At 41.2% G+C, this 19788-nt stretch overlaps 1 protein-coding gene across 5 annotated transcripts; it reads left to right on the forward strand.

Annotated features, from left to right (window-relative positions):
* The first annotated feature begins 5 nt into the window (after positions 1-5).
* Positions 6-19517, forward strand: NXPE3 (neurexophilin and PC-esterase domain family member 3). Of its 5 annotated transcripts, XM_075514601.1 has the most exons (8): positions 490-1519; positions 3492-3704; positions 7170-7289; positions 8815-9032; positions 11655-12415; positions 14398-14471; positions 17766-17972; positions 18905-19517. In XM_075514601.1, the coding sequence occupies exons 4-8, from the start codon at positions 9027-9029 to the stop codon at positions 19453-19455; spliced, it is 1599 nt and encodes a 532-aa protein (XP_075370716.1). In that variant the 5' UTR covers positions 490-1519; positions 3492-3704; positions 7170-7289; positions 8815-9026; the 3' UTR covers positions 19456-19517. The 5 variants fall into 5 exon arrangements, with proteins under 5 accessions (XP_075370691.1, XP_075370710.1, XP_075370716.1 ...); XM_075514576.1 differs by lacking the exons at positions 7170-7289; positions 8815-9032 and adding an exon at positions 6-89 and having other exon boundaries at positions 1468-1519; XM_075514595.1 differs by lacking the exons at positions 7170-7289; positions 8815-9032 and adding an exon at positions 29-47 and having other exon boundaries at positions 1468-1519.
* Positions 19518-19788: the final 271 nt, after the last annotated feature.

A 19788-nucleotide genomic window follows, 5' to 3' on the forward strand; every position in this document is an offset into this window, starting at 1 on the left:
CCGGGGGCGAGGCCCCCGCCTGGCCCAGGGGAACGGCTGGGGCTGCGGTGAGGGGACGTGGGGTGCCGGCGGCGGGGCCTGCGGCTGCGGTGTGCGGGGCTTGCCTGAGGAGGGGGGGAAACTCTGGCGGGGGAAGGGAGCGACGCCGGGGAGGGGCGGCAGCGGGGCCGGGGCCGTTGCAGGGAGGCCCGGCGGCCTCGGGCGCGGGGCGCCGTGGCGGGGGCGGGTGCCCGGCGGAGGCGAGGACTCCCGGGGTTGGCGGGTGCCCTGCTCAGGTGCCGCCGTCCCCCCGCTGCTGCGCCCCGCTGCTGGGCCCGCCTGCCCTCACGGGCGCGCTGCGTGCGGCGCTCGGGTTTTACCTCGGCGGCGGCTGAAGGTGCTTCATGCCGGTGCAGCGGCCGCCGAGTTTCGCTGGTAGCCTCTTGTGCCGCTCCCCCAAGGGCTGCGAGCCGCCCCGGAAGCCGGGGGCTGGCCGGCCCCGCGGCGTGTGACCGGGCTGCTGCGTGGGGCTGCCGAGCTGCAGGCGAAGGGGTGCTGCGGGTCGGAAGAGCGCGATAAAAAGTACCATCAAAGCAGTGAAATACAGCTTTACAGTTTATATTGCCGGCAGGAGTACTTTCTGCTTGCCTTTTATTCCGCCGGTCCCTTACTTGCGGGTGCCTATTCCGTAACGGTGGAGTTGGGCAGTACTCATATGGCGTTGTGGGAGCAGGATTGTTTTCCTAGACCAGAACTGCTGCAGGGAGCTGCAGCAAAGCCGAGCTCCTGCAAATGATCGGTGGTGACCTCTGAATGTCAGCGTACTGTAGGGGCTGCTATCCCCGCTCCCTGGGGAGCAAGGCTGAACTGGGAAAAACAGTAGCAAATCTGATTTTCTGTGACTGCAGCAACGCAGGCGTCTAGCTGAGAAACCTTGTGCCTCAATGAAATGGTTTTGCCATCGCCAGAGTTAGTGGCCCGCCTGCCTTAGCGATTTGCATGACAGTTCTTCGAAGTAGTTGAGCTAATACGTGCTTTTGTAACGCTACTGGCTTAGAGAAGTGTTGGGATAGAGAGCTGACAGTATTGGATGGCTTAAGAAAACAAAAAACCCAATCCTGTAGCTGAGCATGAGAGAACTTGAAGACTGTTCATAAAAATGTCACTGAGCTGATTTTTGTTTTTAACTTTGGGCAAATGGGGCGTGTAATAACATGGAACAAAGCTGAGAGGAGTAATACTTAGCAATAAATAGCAGAAAATTCAAAGGTATAGGACTGAAGTTAAAAAAAATTAAAATACTTTTTAAAAATTCCCTGGATTATTGTAGAAACAAACTTAACTTTACAGGTAAGGAGTCTTAACTGTCATGTTATTTTGTGTCACTGCAAGCAAATCACCGGTATATGAGATTTTCTTAAAAAAAAATTGTGTGTGTGTATATATATATATATATACATGGGGGTTTTTTCCTGTATTGTTTCCAAGGTTATTTTTGGCCTTTTGCATGGATGGCTTCAGAGAATGCTCCAAGAATAAGGTAAGAATCTAAGGCTTTTCGGCACTCTTATGTGCTTCCATTATATAAAAAACGAACTAGATCAATTATTCAGGGATGATGAAGCTGGAAGTACATTAAGGCCTTTAGTATAAAGCAAGCTCTAAACCTGTACATTTGAACATTTTAGAACATGTGACGTTTACAGAAATACAGAAAATTTTGAACAAAAACAAAAATACGAGGGAGTAGCCTCCGTGGCCTTTTTAGGTGTATGAAATTACATTCTGTTAATTTTCAGTGTCTTGTGCTTTTCAGTGATTTGAAGAGAATTCTCAGCAACAAAAATGGAAATTCCCTTTTTCTCTCATGAATTTGTTTCTGTTCCTCAAATGCTCATATCTAGCCTTAAATTAGCATTTTAGTATATTCAGGTATATTCATTGTCAGTTACCATTTAAAACCCAAGTTGATATTTTATACAAATTTAATAATTTATATTAGCGCAGAACTGTTCCAACAAAGCTGTGTTTTTGTTGCATTTTGTCAGTTTGATACTTTAATGGACATTTTGCTCTTTCAATACTTGTTCATCAGTCAGAATTACAATCTCTGTAATTCTCAGCAAAGCATTTGAAGTTATAATCCCTATAATCCTTGCAATTTCATGTGCGGTCTATTTTGAGACTGTCCCGGTTATAGCAGTAATATATTTCAGTTTTCTAGTCTATGTTCATTTAATGAATGATTTTAATTAGCTAATTTTGATATTTAATGTATCATTATGTTTAATTTAAATTTACACAGCATTCTTCATATAGTCTTAATAAATAGTATAACTTCTCAGTTATACTATTTTAGAAAGTTGTACAAAGTTTATCTAATTATTTGATTATGTTGTTGCACTTGGTGGATGGTTGTATGAGTAACACTGCTTTGAGAATATTAGGTTTGAAGAGACTGGTGTCTTTTGACTGTCTCTCCTTGCCATCTGTTATCTGTTTCCAAGTTTAGAGCTTCTCCTTCTGCAAGAACGGTACCCTTTTTGCTTGCAAAATGACTGCCTCAAAATTGTCCCTCTAAAAAAGAAGGAAGATATAAGAGTCAAACTGAACAAGCATTAAGCTGTGAGAACTGTTTGTCAACGGTTGTTAAGTCTGTGATTTTATAACGGATCAGCTATCAAGCAACCTCAAAGAAACACTATATTTCATAAAAGTTAAATTTTATTAAAAACATGATGATTATTATTATTATATTTTATTTAAAAAAAAATTACAAACAGCAAAACCAAAACTCACCACCTTGCATTCTTCTCAGAAGTTTACTTTTTTACCATTAGGGCTGTATAAGAGTACATGATGTAAAAGGAATGATAAAAACCAACACATCAGGGAGGATGTAGTCTAATGTTATAGAAATTTCTGAAGTTCAATTTTAGTGCATTCAACTCTGTTAGATATCTCCTGTTTAACTGATAGGTGTTACAGCTATTTTTTTTCCCCTCTCCCCAGCAGAAAACTGGAGAAAGTATCTTTTATCTTGCTTATCCAGACTTGCTTCAGACCTTAGTCTTTAATAACAACGTATTGGAATCTCTTAATTGGGTAAATAAGGAGATGTCTAAAAACACAAGTTTCTGCTAAAAGACTTGGGCTCATGTTGGCTGGATGATGATAGTGTGGCCTAATGGATAAATAGGGTGGTGGTTGTTTTGGTTTTTTCGTTACCAGAAAGAAATCTTGCACTCTTCTTTTGCCTTTTTTGTGTCAAATACAGGTGAGACTGGCTTTATGATAAGGTTTTGCCTTGACACGCCAAAGAGAATTAAGTAACATAATAGATAGTACTGTTCAGATTAATGCCACAAAAATCTGTCTTGACTTATTGACTTCTGTTGCACCAGTTGTTGCTGTGCACAGTTCTGCCATTTATATGCTTTCAGTGTTAAACTCTACTTTACTTCTAATAATATTTTGGGGACTTAATATAATTTTTGTAAATACATTTGCAGGAATGAAGTGGAAGTCAACCGAATTCTCTTGTGCACTACTGAGACGAAATGACATTCATGTTTGTGGTGAATGGAAGTCATGGCAGCGTCTAACATGGGAGGGAAAGACATGAGTGGACAATGTGGCGTGACTCGTTCCGATTGCAAATCTTCTGTCTGCTTATGGCAGTACTGGCTGTTGTGGTGCTGGTCCATAATTTTTTTCAGTTAGAGGTAAGTGGGGCCTGTTTATTCTCCAAGAGGGCTTGAGCAACATTATTCCTCTTTGAGTGTAAGGTTAGAATTGTGACTGACAGCATTTAGCTACAACTTGGAATCACAGAAAATTCAGACTGGAAGGGATGTCTGGAAGTATTTAATCCAACACCCCCTTCAAAGGGCTAACTTCAAAGTTAGCTTGGATTGCACAAGATATTGTTGAGCTGAGTTCTGAAAGTCTTCAAGGATGGTCAAGTTTCACAACCTGCCCGGGCAGCCTGTTGCAGTGCTGCACCCCTCTCATAGGGAAGAATGTTTCTCTTATGACCAGGTGGAAGTTGCCACTTGTCCTTTCAGTGTGTCCTTCTGACTCCAATTCCTCTGTAACTCCCCTTTAGGTAGTGAAAGACTGCAGTTAGATCCTCTTTCAGTCTTCTCCAGACTTAAAAAAAAAAAAAAAATGGTCTGGTTCCCTTGATGTCTCCTTTTGGTCATGTATTCCAGTTCCCTAATCATCTCAGGGGTTCTTAGCTGGTCTCTCCAGTTTGACTCTGATACAGGGTGTCCAAAAACCAGACACAGTGTTCTAGATATGGCTTCACCAAGGTCAAGTTGAGGGGAATTATGTTGCTCGATCAGCTGGTTATGCTCTTGTTAATTCATTGCCGCTATGCTTTTGACACATGGTCAGTTCGCTGTCCACCAGAATCCCTAGGTCTTTTTCTGCAGAGCTGTTAGCTAGCTAGTTGATCTCCAGCCTGTACTGATGCAGCTTTTCTTTGCCTCTTCCTTTTTCCCTCTGCTGTGTCTGACTTGCAATCATTTTGTGTATCACTTTAGTGCAGGCATACTTTCAAACTGCATTAGTCAGTAACCCCAGACTAAAGTCAAGACAGATAAAATCACCGAGGATCTGTTCGGGAGCCTTGGAGGCTGACCCTGCCCGTTGGCTGCCTGCCTGGCCAGACTATCCAGTGCGGCATTTGGTGGGTTAGCATAATAATGCTTAGCCTAATACCTTGTTAAATTCTAGCTATCTTTTATGCATGTTAGCCAATCAATAATTGCTTTATGCTTTTAAGTTGTGTGTATCCTGCTTGCAGAGTCTTCTTTTCTCCTGGCTAGTGATGCCCAAATGAAATGATCCAAAAGAGGGGCTGTAAAATCCCCTCTCACTCCCAAAAAGATATAGTTGAATTGGAAGAGGTTCAGATAAGGGCAAGGAAGATGTTTTGAGAGGTCTAAAATCACAAGTGGCTCAGGATCAATAACTAAAGAATGAATGTTTGTTACCTATTCCAGTATTAGTGGAGACACTAAATAAAAACTGCAGATGCCAAATTCAAAGGAAGCAGGTGTAATTTTTTTATGGATTGCAGCAAGGCTGCAGAAGTCCTTGCAGTAAGACTGCGTAGCTGCTAAAAACATATATTCAAAAAGTCTGGATGAATTAATAGAAGAAAAATCCATTAGGGGATACTAAATCTTAAAGATGTCAACCCTAGTCTCTAAGCCATAAAGGGATAGAAACTGGATTAAGTCTTCAGGAGGAAGTATCACAACATATTTGGCCTGTATTCTTTTCCCACATACCTGCTGTTGGAAACTACTGGAAATATCAGAATACTGTGTTTGATGGACCTTTGGTTTGAGTTAGCATGATCATTTTTGTGTAACATAGAAGGTAGCTTTTCTTTTGTTGTCTCTTTTTGTGTTTTTTGGCCTAGGGTGTTGCATGAAGAACAGTTTTGATATTTTGAATCTTGGACTTTTTCTTTCTTTTTTTAACTACATTTCTTAGAGAAAAGGGCTCTGGCAGAGCTTCAAGAGTGAAATGAAAAATGCAGTATGGGTGTTCACTCTGTGCTTTTTCTTGCCACTATTCATGATATGTGGCTTTGTTGACCTTTACATACCTGATAGTTCCAAACTCAGTTAAGTATTGTGTTGCTGGTAAACCTTTATGGTGTAACATGCAACTCTTAACCCCTTTTGTTGTCTTGACTTTTCTGAATGGACCTGCTCTGGTATTTGTCTGTGTCTTTGGCATAGCTTTTCAGGCAGTCTAGTATAGGTATCTATGCTGATTCTTTTCAGTCAGAGATCAAAGCCAGAAAAAGTCTTAGAAAGCTTTCACAGAATATCACACCAAATCCGTTCAGGCTCTGGAAGGAGGGCTTATTGTTGGTTACTGTTGAAAACGTGTTTGTAAATGCATCAGACATGCTGCTTCTCATCCCCAAATCATCTAATCTAGCTGGCTGAAGCTAAAGAGCTAACGCAATGATCAGCTAGCTCCCAGCTAGCCTCTCTGCTTTTTCTCTTCAGGATTTTATACTTTTTCATGTTGCAATCTTCCCTCTTGAATTCTTAAGCTACTAATGATACCCTCTTAACAGTCCTACCCATGTCAGAATTTTACTTTTCTTAACTTGTGTTTAAAAAAAAAAAAAAGTCAAGCTATCCACAAAACATTTGATAGCCTGCTTAGTGTTTAATTTGCTTTTTAGTACGGAGTAACTCCTCCCTTGAGGTCCACAGCTGACCACTGCATTATAGCATTATAGTACCGGAAGAAATGTTTGGTTTTGGTTTGTTTTGGTTTTTTTTTTTCAGACACAGACAGACAGATAAAATGTTCAGTAATTTTCCACAAAGTATCAGGTTGTTGCTGAGGAGCAACATCATGCTTTTAGGATACAGGAGAGTTTGTATATTTGTACCAATTGCCTTTAGAGCAACAGAACCACTTCAGGATTGGTTGTGAGCATTCTTTTATTTAAAAGCACTTAGAAAAGAGAGTGTATGGGGAGAGGGGAAGTTTCTTGCAAGGATGAAGGAATGGTGCATGGAATCAAACAGCTGAAACTGAACAAAAGAACTATGTAACAAAGTTTTTTATTCTTGCTGCTAAATTTCGGGTCCCTACAAAAGATAATTGCATCATCTTACTTGGGTTATTGCTGGAACATTTGTCTGTCAGGTGCTGGCTTTTTAGGATTGGCTTTGACATTTACAGTAACTTAGCACCCACTCATTGCTGTGAGACAGTAAAGACAGTGAACTGAGTAAAGACAGTGAACTGATCTCATGCCTGTCTTAGACAACAAATAGGGATAAAGTACCTGGAGTGTAAAATTACTGAAAATAAGATGACTGACCTTTCAGTAATTGATATTTGTTCAGTTTCAAATATTGTCTGCTGCATAAATTGAGACTCGCTATTGGGCAAACTGGAACTTTCCCCCCTGCCCTACGCCTGTCACCTGGGAGTCTCGTGTGGTGTTTCCTGCTCTAGTGTTAGTGACATATGCAGGTTTACAGCCATTGTTCTGAATGTACTAGGCCAAGCTAAGAGTTACAGCTGGTGGGAGATACTGGGCTTTGAGAAAGAGTTCCACCTTTCCAGCAGCAATTGAAATACTCAACTTTTTTTATGAGCCACCAACATTATTGTGTTTAACTGAGTGTTCATTGCAGGTCTAACCAAGTACCCTGTGACCCTTTGTGGTGGCTTAACCTCAGCCGGCAACTAAGCACCACCCAGCTGCTCGCTCACTCCCCCCTGGTGGGATGGGGGAGAGAATCAGAAGAGTAAAAGTGAGAAAACTCATGGGTTGAGATAAAGACAGTTGAATAGGTAAAGCAAAAGGCGCGCATGCAAGCAAAGCAAAGCAAGGAATTAATTCACTACTTCCCATGGGCAGGCAGGTGTTCAGCCATCTCCAGGAAAGCAGGGCTCCATCACGCGTAACAGTGACTGGGGAAGACAAATGCCATCACTCTGAACGTCCCTCCCTTCCTTCTTCCCGCAGCTCTATATGCTGAGCCTGACGCCATGTGGTATGGAATAGCTCTTTGGTCAGCTGGGGTCAGCTGTCCCAGCCATGTCCCCTCCCAGCTTCTTGTGCACCCCCAGCCTACTCGCTGGTGGGGTGGGGTGAGAAGCAGAAAAGGCCTTGACTTTGTGTAAGCACTGCCTAGCAGGAACTAAAACATCCCTGTGTTATCAACACTGTTTCCAGCACAAATCCAAAACATAATCCCATACTAGCTACTATGAAGAAAATTAACTCTACCCCAGCCAAAACCAGCACACCCTTCTAGAATATCTTTGAGAGCATGATTGCCTGGGTGGGGCTATATGTTATATCTAATTTTTGCTTAGTTGGCAGTGAGAATGCTAAAAGCTGAGTTGCTGAGCTGAAACTTTCATTAGTTCTTCTGAAAATGCAACTTCCTTTTTTCCTTTTTATGACATCTTTCATGCACTGGGAACAACTTGTCGATTTGTTTGTGCTTAATTGACATGTAATCCATTCTGTCCTGCCTGCATTACTTGGCAGACACCCATTAAATTACTTTGTGATCACATTTGGGTTCCATAACTTCAGAATGCAGCAAATAAAAAAATAACAACAAAAAAAGCCCAAACAAAAAACCACCCCCCCCCCCAACTAAAAAACAAACAAACAAACCCAACAAACAAACAACCAACCCTCTCCCCTTCTTCAGAATTGCATTCAAAATCAAGACACCTTGAATGGAGTATATACAGAAATAAGCAAAGCAGGGCAAGTGTTATTCAACGTGGAGGTTGTATTAAAAACTAAAAGAGTCTGTGTCATAACATAAAGGAAGAGGACTCTTGAGAAATCTTGAGCAATGCTCCTTATCTGCCCTACTTAAAGAAATTTTATTTTATTTTGGCTGCACTAGAGTAGAGAGGCCACAGTTCTGTCTGGGCTCAGTATGACTTCTTAACATACAGAAGCCAGAGAGATTTGGAAGTGCCAGTGAAAGAGAGGGTAAGGAATGGAGTGGGGACAGACTAAGCTATTAATCTGCCTCAGGGCAAGCCATGTGTATCCATAGGGATAGGAATGTTTGAGCATTTGTTTGGAGATGAGCCTGGGAAGCACTTAAGAAAGGAAGATGGTTTAGAAAGATTTTCTATTCCAGTCAGAGATCTTCGGTATATTAATTGGCTATGAAGCTTTCCCTGCCTTAACTGGCAAATGGAATCTCTGTAATATTTTCTCCTGTTAATAGCATACATGATGTAGTTTACTTTCACACATAAGCTTATAATTCTGCAATAATACATGGTCTTGTTTGGGCTTAGGAGAGGGCTGCAAAGACAAACAAGGATGTTACACAAAGAATGGTCCTTCAGGATGTTGAAGAAGCTCTGGTTTTACCTTCATAGAGATTCTCCCCCCCCACCCTTGAAGATTGACTGAGGAAATATTTGTGGTTTGATCTATTCTGCTTAATGGGTCTTAACCTGGAGATGCTGGAGTTGAAGTGACAGTGCTTGTCCGGGACCTCAGCTGCATGCAGGTGAAGAGCAGCCTGGTCCTTTGCTAAAAAGGCTGTGTAGGTGGCCTTCTTTAGAGACACCAAACTATGTTCTCTGCTCTGTTTTCTGAATGTATGAGTTTGTTGGTTTGGTGTTCTCTGCACCCTTTTCCACTGGAAGATACAGGTGGGCCCTTGGAAAGACTTCAGAAAGGCTAGCTAGGCCATAAATGACATCATCTACATCTCTGACAGAAAGACTGGGTTAAAAACCCCGAAGAACTTTATAGAAGGTTAAAAATAGTGATAGGTCTGTTTTTAAGGCCGCCTTAGATAGCCATCTCTCTTCTTAATTTGAAAGGATTTTTTGCCCCCTTTTTGCCCCCCCCCCCCCCAGTATCAACCGTTGAAGAACCAACTGAAATACAGAAACTTCCTCTTGAGAGCTTACACTGAACACAAGAATTAATCAAACACATATTCTCCTTCTCCACCCCTCCTTAGGAAAATGCTTAAATATTTTTGCTGACTGAGACATGGTCATCAGCTTGTTGGATGCATCAAAATATATAGCTAACTTTTAAAAATATTTCCATGCATTATTTTCTGTGTTATGTATATGCATGAGCAAGTGAAAGGAAGAAGTTGTGAAGGTATCCAGAAATAGAAACTTGGCTTAATTCACGAATGCATGTACGCAAGATTTAAAGTAGAACTGTGCCTGAGATTCGTTCTCAGCTTTGCCTGAAATTTACTGGATTAATAGAAGTAATGTGCAGTGATATGTTTGCATTTTTGCCTGCTGTGATGAAAAATAGAAATAATTATGAATTACCTCAGATGGTCTTCAGGGAAAATTTGTTAAGTCCTGGGTGGAAATGTAAAACAGAAGCAAAAGCTTCTATTGTGATAATAACATTTTGTCTATCTCTGGGTACCTGTCAATTTACATTTTATAGTTAAAATGTAACAATTTTCAATTTCAGATTTTATAGTTAACATGGATATCAAATAGAGAAGATTCTGTGTATCCATCCTACATCCTAATGTGCTCATTATCCTCTTACTCTTAAGCTGATGAAAACCAGCTTCTTACGTAACAGGCTTCAAAAGCCTGTGCGTTTCTGTTGCTTGTTAGGTTTACCTTTCTTCTAAAAAAGTATATTGAATCTCTGTGTTGTTCAAATGACTTTAATATACCGCCAAATTCAAATAAAATGCAGTGGGGGGGAAACTACTTAGTATGTACGTGTACTCTAGGTGATATTTCAATGGACTAAGAAAGGTTTATAACAATAAACAAGGCTTAAGTGTAAGTGCTGGGAATTTTAGTACGTTACTGAGCAGTTAATTATGGAGGAAGTAAATGGAAAACACTAGGATATTGGTAAGTACAATGATCTTTTAAAAAATTTCAAATAGCGTAGTTTTAATTTTTAAGCAATCTTTCAAATCTAAACTAGCATATTCTCTGATGCCATGTGAATGGTACATTGTATAATTTTAATCTTTGCTTGAAAAACCATTTGATGTATTTTGCTTCTCTATGAAATACGAGTATGGATAGGTTCTACTACATATACCTGATACTTGAGTACTCTTTAACTGCTGATTTTGTGCATATTTGAGGTGTAAGTTTGGATTTGGTGATTAGAAATCTCACAGGTAGTTCTGGAGTCTTAGATGGTGCTATTTTTTACATTTCCCTAATGCAAACCTGCAAAATTGTGTGATGTCTTGAAGGAGATGGTATTTCTGCAGTCATTTGCATAAAAATACAGTTTTGGACACTGATCTCAAGTCACAACAGAAGCCCCCTCTCTTACTCTAGCATTGTATTTAACTATTTTAATTTTTAAATGCCTGTGTGCGTTAGGGGATGCTCTGGTTGTGTTTCATTTGGTTCTAGAATAAGCTGTATATAGATTTTAAAATCTTAAAAATAAACAAACAAATAATTTTTTTTCCCCTGTTTAGTCTTAGTTTGTCCTAGACTGTTTTGCTTGCCCACCAGTTCATGAATTCATTGCCCCTGAAGCATTACTTTCTTTTCTTCCATGTCTTTCAATCTGTACATTACAGGGAAACGCACATTTCAGATAATTAGATGAGAAGCAATGTGAGTGTGACCAGATAAATGACCGCAGCTCCTCCATGCAGCAGACTTCTCTAGAAGGCATGTGCAGGGGGTGCATCAGATTCATCTGCAGCGTAATGTCTCAAAGAAACCCTATTTCCTTGCATTATATTGGGCAGTTACTAGACCTCATTGTGCTCGAAGACTAAAATGTTACTACAGTAAGAAAATTATACATGAGTTACAGTTTACTATTTAATCATACGACCTTTTGTAATTTTTTTTCACACTGCTGATATTTACAGAATACACTGGTAGCCAAAACAGTGCCACAGAAAATATTGGGCCTGATTTATATAAAAGCCTCTTTGCCAGAGCAGGGTAACCACAGGTTGCACACCTGTTACCTTAGAAAGCCCATGGTCAAAGTAATAGATTTGTGTCATCTAGTAAAGTTGCTTCATTTGGTCAGCTTCAAAGCTCTGTAAAGCAAAGCCCAGTTCTTGGGATCATTTCCTGACAAAGCATCTGTTATTCATAGTGTTTCATTTAATAGCACAGTTTCAGGTACTCTTTTTCCTCCACAGCACCTGGATGATGATACAGTTTCAGGATCAAATTGGATAACAGAAAACAATGTCCAGCATTCTCTGTCACAGACAACCAAAACTACCAGGAAGCCTTACTGTGGTTATAAGCAGCAGATTTTGTCCAAAAGAGAACAAGCGGAACAGGAATCATTGCTTGCTGCAATACAGTGGCCAAAACCCTCTAATGGCAAAATTGCCTTTGTACAAAGCACTGATCCTGCACGTAGTGACTTTGTGATTGTGAAACCCAGCAGGTTCTTCAGGGTAGGTGATCAGTTAGAGGTGCTTGTTCGTATGAAGGATTTCCAAGGAAAACCCAAGCAGTATGGCGGAGACTATCTACAGGCACGAATTCACTCTCCTCTGCTGAAAGCTGGAGCAACAGGAAGGATTGTAGATTGCCATAACGGCCTTTACAAAGTCTTCTTTACCTTGCTTTGGCCAGGAGAGGTCAAAGTTTCTGTGTCACTTGTCCACCCGAGTGAAGCGATCCAAGTCCTCCTGCGTTTACGAGAAGAAAGGCCAGACAGGGTCTATTTCAAAAGCTCGTTCAAGTCTGGGAGGTATTCGGAGACCACTGAGTGCAATGTTTGCTTGCCTGGAGATCTCCCAGTGTGTAACTTCACAGATCTCTACACGGGTGAGCCATGGTTCTGTTACAAGCCTCGAAAACTGTCCTGTGCCAGCCGAATCAGCCATGCCAAGGGTGGATATCAAAAAGGTCTTCTGACACAAGAGGAAAGCCTCTTTTTCCAAAGGTATGTATGTTGTTGAATTTATCTGTACTCAGTCAAGTAATGTTTTTTTGAAGACAGACTCTAGGTTATTGGTGAAATATGACAGATTGCCTTAGAGGAGGTGTGTATCTGCAGGAGCAGATGTTTGATGTGAGTTGTTGAATATGCTCTTCTCCTCCATTCAGCCGTGCAAGAACACAGTAATCTTAAAGAAACTTGGAGCATAGTTCTCTCTCTATGCTTTGAATTCAACCCTGGTGTAACTGCTAAATTTCACAAGAGCACGCTGTCTAAATCTGGTGCTGGTTTGGGGACTGTTTCCGTATTTTTTGTTTCCACACCTACACTTGCAATATCAATAACAATGCTTTGAGATGTATTTTTGGCCAAGTCTGAACTACCTAAAAAAGGTCCAGGTTTTAGGCTTATTTTTACACAAAATACCAATTGCTTTTATCCTCAGCAAAAGTCATCTTACATGTAATGCAATGGGTTCCCTGTTGCTCAGTATGAATTTCAAATCTTAGGGATAATTTTAAGTCAGTCATGAAGAAAACACCCAGTAGAACAAACTGCTGAGCAATACCTGTGCAAGTGGAAATGATCTGTGCATGTTATACAAAGTGTCAAACTAAATCAGTTTCACAGTCATCTTTTTCTTCTGCATTCAGCATTAAAAAAAAAAAAAGTATCTCTTAGTGCAGGGTAGACATGGTAGAACTGCTTCTGTATGTATCCTCGGCTGAAATGAGACAAAGTTAGCTACTGTGTAGTGTCAGAATTGTAGTCGTAGGCTACTGCCTTGCTCTCCAAAAAAGGTGTTGAAGGAAAGTGTTTCAGCAGTATGTCCCCTTGAGGCTTAAATTGGGAAGGATTTTAGAGCAGCTCCAAATAGTTTAATTAGGAAAGTGTGTGTGCACGTTTGTAACTGAAGACCAGAAATCAAAAGTAAATATCAGTGGAATTGGGTTTTGGCTATTCCTTATCAAGTTTGTAAGTCAGTCTTTGACTTTCTATGCCTCAGGCAGTTCACCTGTAAAATATGGCTGATACTGATTGGTGATGTTTCCAAATGGGAGTGGGAAATTTTTTTTGCTTGTTTGTTTTGTTTTTGTTTCTTTCGTTCGGCTCTGAGATCCTTGACTGAAATGGCTTATAGAAATTCCAAATAGATTATTTCTCAAATAGAGAAAAACATTAGACAGGGATTCTCTTTACAACAGCAACAAAAGACAGAACAAGAGCTTGGTATTAGATCTCTGCATCTGTCACACCTGTACAATAGTGATATGTGTCCAACACAAAATGGTCAGAATTCATTGATGTCCAGAAACAAATACTTCCGAGGTCTCTTGGTGTTCAGGGGGATGAGCTTTGTTTCTGTATTCAGCAAATTGCTGTCCTACTGAAAGACCTTATTGCTGGAGATCTCTGAAGTTGGTTGGACATTGGCTGGTACTACCGTCTCCCCCAGAGGCAGGACATCACTGCTAGCCTCGTCTAGATCTAGAACTGCAGGTGGTGGTGGTGCTGGACTGCCGCAAGCTCCGCTATGTACTGTGGAGCATGCTGTGGGATTATGGGGGCTGAAAGCGGTGTTAAGCACCTACCGAGAACTGGCAGAGCTGGGAGCATACCCTTTCAGTGGTTTGTCTCCTGGCAGTGGTACACATACCACAAGCTGGGAGCTTCCCATCTTTGTGGTAAATCCCCCAAAGCTTCTTGCAGACCTCTGATAGCTTGATAGCTTTAACTAGATTTGTGCCGGTAAAAGTGTCCACAAGATTTGTGTCCTAGTGGTACAAAATTCTGAATTCTGACTGAGAACAGTGATCGTGGTCTCAAGGAAATTAATAGAGAATGAATTCAACTATAGCAAGTAGAGTAAACTTAAAGTAAAAAATTCTTATTGCTTATTTGACGTGCATTAAGAAAAAATGAGATTAGTATTACCTTCAAATTTTACAGCCTTACTATATTATTATTATTAATTTTTGTTCAAGTGATGTGAATATCAAAAGGCCGATACTCTCCAGTGGACCTGATTCAGTGATTGTAAAGCCCAAGGCATTTACAGGTAAAGTGAACTTTATAAGATTCTTGTTTGTAATTCATAATTAAACTTATAAAAAGAACAACAGGCATGAGGTAATAATTGATTTGTTTGTTTACATAGCATGGAACAGAAATCAACTTTTAAATTTGTATTGAGAAGATGAAGGCTTTTGGGTGTTACTGTAACAGAAGTTCAGTACTAATAACAAAATTGTTTGAAACTACATACATAAATGGGATTTTTAGCAAAAAATAATTTAAAAAAAAGTTTGTTCTCTTGCCCAAAGTGTCTTTTTTCTAGCATTTACTCAGAGATGTAAAATGTCTTACAGTAACCAAACTCTGAAGTTATTCTAGCAAAACCACCTGTGTAGTGTTTCTTAATTTCTTTCTTTGTTAAGAATTTTGTCTAACAGAGTTTGACAATTTGCATTTAAGTATTACTATCATTTTCATTACCACAGGATGTCAGAACCTACAGTTGTGGACCAGAACCTAATTGTTCTGTACCCTGTCTAAAAACAGAACAAAAAGACAGTCTGTACTAAGTTAAACTTAGAGGTTTTATCTCATTCATACCCACGTGCACGCTTTTTGTGCCTCTAAAAAGCCTGCATAAAATGTGATACACGGCGAATTGCTTCTGAATTGAAAGCTTTTCCGATGTTTTTTCTATAAGGTTGTCGGAGACTTTAAGGGTAGAGTTCCTGACCTGAGCAATAAGGTCTTAACAGAAAACAGCCTACAGCATTTCTTGCTTTTAGTTTTGCTGTTTGCTAAAAAAATAAAGTGCTGCTATTAGGCCAGCAGCGCTTTCCCCCCTTTCTTTCTCTCGATCCTTTAGATGACGTGGGTTTTGTTGCTTTTTTAATCTTATACGTTTCCTCACAGAAACTGCTGCAAATTTGAAATTCAATTATATCGCCCTTCTTTCAGGAGTTACAGATGATCAAAGTCTGCCTGCATTTCCTGAGGATTAATGCTGGGTTAGGAAGGGTTGTTAGGAGTAGCATGGTATTCCTCTGGGAAATCCCTTCTAAGAAGAACAGTCTCTGAATAAATAAACTTAATACATTGGTATAATGATCGTGGATATATGGATTTGCTAGGATTGATGGCACACTTTAATTGTTCTGCTGTTGTTGGTTTTGCACATACGTTTCTGTTTTGGGGTAAATGTAGATCAAACTGATTTTTAAAACTTTCTTTTTCTGAAATACAAGCTCTTACTTCTATTCTTGGTTTGTAACTATTCAGATTGGAGCTTTTACTCTCTTCTATAAAATCCAAAAGTAATGGCTTTCTGAATTCTGGAGCAAAACTGGTATGATACTGTACACAGATTTGAAATGCTGGTGTTATGTTTAGTGTGAGGCACCAAAAAGTTGTTCTAGTACCATTTTTACATATATATGCATAGTTTAAGAATCAATTTAAAAGTTAAAAAACGGAAATGTTTTTACATCAAAACTTAAGAAACAAATGAACTGAAGTTGTGATTTCACATTATGAATTAGTCTTTAATTACATGACCACATGAGGGGTTTTTTTCCTTTTCTTTGTAGGATTCCCGTTTCGTACATATTGGATGAGCCAACATTACTAGTTGGGTTTTTTTCTCTTCCTTCATTGTCCCTGTTGCCTGATTTAAAGAATCATCCAAAGATAAAATTTTCTAATGGCTTTTTCTGTGGTACTCATGATTATAGTCTTTGTGTTATACAAACGTAATAGTAGTTTGATTTTTACAGTGTCCCTGTGAGGTCTAAGGAGGTTAACGTCTATTACTGCAAGACACAGAGAATGTTGTATACAGTGAGAGCAAACAGTGAGAGCAAAAATGCCTGTTAGGAATGGGTGTTTAAAGATGCTTATGGCCTGATTTTTTGAGTGTTTAGATTTTGGCTACACCTGTGTTACAATGAAGCATCTACCAGAGGATGCTTCTGGGCACTGGAATTCCACTGCCTGTGCTTTTACATAGTTAGAACGGTCCCTGACAGGCTTTTGGCTGTGGCAATGTGTGCTTTCTCAAACAGCTGCAAGTTAGGACAGGGCAGGGGTATTCTTAACAAGTAGTCTCCACGCCAAGGTGGGTAAAAGTGTTTAAACAGCTGGACGTGGCTGCTCCACGCAGCTGGTGTTGGTGCCAGGGAGCAGCTCCGTGCGTGTTCAGTTTAGGTATTTGAATACACGTGATAAAGGAAGAGCCTGTAATGACCTCACGGAAGGAAGTTCGATGTACTAGTGTCACGCTGGATACTAAGAGAAATGTGGCAATGTTTGACTGACATAACCCTGAGATTGCAGCTTCTCTTTCTGCAGTCTCTGGCCCTTGCTTGCAACGTTATCATCCGACTTCTGCAAGTTAAATAGGTGTCCTACAGGGCAGAGCTTCCCTGGTGTAGGCTAATCGCTCCTCAGGGGGCCGCCTGCCCCAGGCAGTAAAAGGGGAAGGGGCTAGGCAGCAGAGAGAAGGTATGAAATCCATGGAATTAGAGACTCTCGTAATTCATACGTTCGAAGGGCACATACCAAGTTCTTGGTCATAGCTTTAATGCTGGCGCTTCCTAGTTTTGGAGTCCTGATGATTCAGGCTTCACTCTTCTAGCGTGTGTGGTTGGAGCAGGAGTGTCAGTGTGTGCGTGTGTCATTCCATAGAGGTGTGGTGTTTTGTTGGGTTTTTTTTTTTAAGCAAATACGAGCGGTATGGGGTGGTCCCCTCGGGGCTGGTGTCCCCGCTGCAGGGGCAGGGGCAGGGGCAGGGGCGGCGGCGTGGGGCAGGGGCGGTCCGCGCAGCAGCCGCGCCGGCCCCGCTGCGGGCAGCTGGCCGCTAGGGGGCAGCAGTGCGCTGCGGCCCAGAGGGCGGCGGGCGGTGAGGGGCGGCGGGGGCTGCGGTCTGGGGTCCGGGGTCCGGCCCGGGCGGGGGGAAGGGGGTGCTCTGCTGACCTTTCTGCCTGCGTTCCTCTATACCTGTTGCAAGCATCCACGACTGAGCATTTCTATCTAAGTGTGAAAGGTGTCAGGCACTTACTGTTTTGTACTTTATCGTCAGAGATGCCATTTGATTTAGACCAAGTTAAACTGTAACTGCTCAGCCAGCTCTGTCAGTAGTTGCAGGTTTTGCTGCAGCAATAGGAGGGGAAATACTTGGGCTTACAGAAGTGTGATGCATCAAGCTTTTTAATCTGCACGGTGCCTCGTACTCTTTCGCTTTAAACTGGGGAAGATGTTCGTACATCTCTGGCTATATGTCCATGAAGGTCATGGAGGCTGTTTTGTTGTATGTTGATTTCAAAGAATTCTTCTCTTCCAGATTCAAGCAGTATAGACAGAGCTGAAGATCCCACAGTTTCCCCTTCTGGTTATTACTATGAAGACCAGTGGAAGTCCAGAACGTGCTGTATCCATCATTTTAACAAGTCAGATGATATAACCAAGTGCTTAGAAGGAAAAGTAATCCACTTGTTTGGAGACTCTACAATAAGGCAGTGGTTTGAATATCTGACAGCATTTGTTCCAGGTCATTTTTTTTTGAATTGGTTTTGTTCTTAAAGACCTTTGCAAACCTTTATTTCTCGCACCTCAGACACAGAGTTGTTCTTACTGAATGACAATGACAAAACAAAGGAAGAGGAAAGATGAAACATCATCAGAAGTGCTGGCAGAAAGGCAGTTAGTCAAATGTTTGAACAGACACTGGAAACATGTAGGCCTTGGAAACGGGGCCACAAGGTATCTGCAAAGTTGTCCTTGTAAAACGTTTCACTAATGAGGACTGCTGCTGTGGCGTGAGTTAAGGTGGCCACCCAGGGGCATGGCAGAAGTCACTTAGAGTGCCAGCGTAAGGCCTTGCAGCATCCCAGTCACACAAGTTGTTTTGGAATGAAGTAGCAAATTGCTTCCATTATTGTTGATTGGGTTTGGACCCTTTCTTGTATTTCCCTTCTTTTAACTTAAAAAACAGAATTTCAGTAGCCAGTTAGATATTCCTCCCTTACCCCTAAAGCAGTAAAGTTGTGTTGGAACACAGACTTTGAGACTCCTTATTGCCTATATGTTGAAGTCGTCTTTAAATTTAATGGAGTCTTAAAGTTGCCAGAAGGGTTCCCATGAACACTGGATTCATAGGGCAACAATGACTGAAGGAGTCTATTTGGAAAATTTCTTTTTTACGAGAGAGAGAAGGAAATAGGTTGGGAAACTTGGAAAAGGCATTGACAGCCTTGTGAAGTTGAAGCGTGCTGTCTTGCAAATTTCAACACCCTTAAACTCCACTCTGAAATATGCAGCTAGCACATGTATGATGCTCATCTTCTGTTTCATTTGAGAGTTCTTAGAATTATGTTCAGATTTCCTTACCTACTGCTGCTTTTGCCCTGTGGTCCTAGCATCTCGTTGATAGTTTTAATCTCTTATGCCATCTTTCACTAACGCTTGCTCTTGGATTTTCAGATCTAGTGGAATTTAACCTGGGGAGTCCTAAGAACGTCGGCCCTTTCATGTCTGTGGACCTGAAGCACAATATCCTACTGAAGTTCCGCTGTCACGGGCCACCCATTCGCTTTTCCACAGTCTTTAGCAGTGAACTGCGCTACATTGCCAATGAACTGAATGGCATAGTGGGTGGGAGAAACACGGTGATAGCCATAACTATATGGTCCCACTTCAGCACTTTCCCTGTGGAAGTGTATATCCGGCGGCTGAGGAACATTCGGAGATCAATTATTCAACTGTTGGATCGCAGCCCCAAGACTTTAATCATCATCAGAACTGCTAATGTTCAGGAGCTTGGGCCAGAAGTGAGCCTCTTTAACAGTGACTGGTATTCCTTTCAGCTTGATTCTGTCATGAGGAAAATGTTCTCAGGAATTGCTGTGCACTTTGTGGATGCTTGGGAGATGTCTCTGGCTCATTACTTGCCACATAACTTGCACCCAAAAGAAGTCATTGTTAAGAATCAAATAGATGCATTTTTATCTTACGTGTGCCCTCTGCAAACTTAGCACAAGTGGGTATCCCTGTGTTATCTTTTGCTGTAGCCGAAGTAAAGCTGCTCTTTGTCGGAGCTGTCGAATTATGCTGGATGGTATGGAAGAACTCTGGTTATTGTACTTGCATGCAGTGTAAGCGGGGTGGCCTTAACTCTGGGTGCCTGTGAAGGGTGGTGAAGAGGAGTTTACTGTTCAGGCCGTATCTTCCTGCGAGGTTGATTCCTTTCAATTTTATCATTCATCTCTGAGATTATTAGAGAGCACCTTAAATTAAATTGACAGGATTCAATAAGAAATTATGTGGGTTATTAGCTTTACTAGTTGTCTGCACTGTATGCTTAATTT

The sequence above is a fragment of the Mycteria americana genome, chromosome 1 (genome assembly GCF_035582795.1).
Source record: "Mycteria americana isolate JAX WOST 10 ecotype Jacksonville Zoo and Gardens chromosome 1, USCA_MyAme_1.0, whole genome shotgun sequence".
NCBI lineage: Eukaryota > Metazoa > Chordata > Aves > Ciconiiformes > Ciconiidae > Mycteria > Mycteria americana.

Excerpts from the sequence above, each read along its gene's own strand:
- NXPE3 (XM_075514576.1), top strand. The coding sequence starts at position 3,612 with ATGTGGCGTGACTCGTTCCGATTGCAAATCTTCTGTCTGCTTATGGCA. Across the intron at positions 3,705-11,654 it reads ATAATTTTTTTCAGTTAGAG|CACCTGGATGATGATACAGT; the intron begins GTAAGTGGGGCC and ends TTTCCTCCACAG. Across the intron at positions 14,472-17,765 it reads AAAGCCCAAGGCATTTACAG|ATTCAAGCAGTATAGACAGA; the intron begins GTAAAGTGAACT and ends CTTCTCTTCCAG.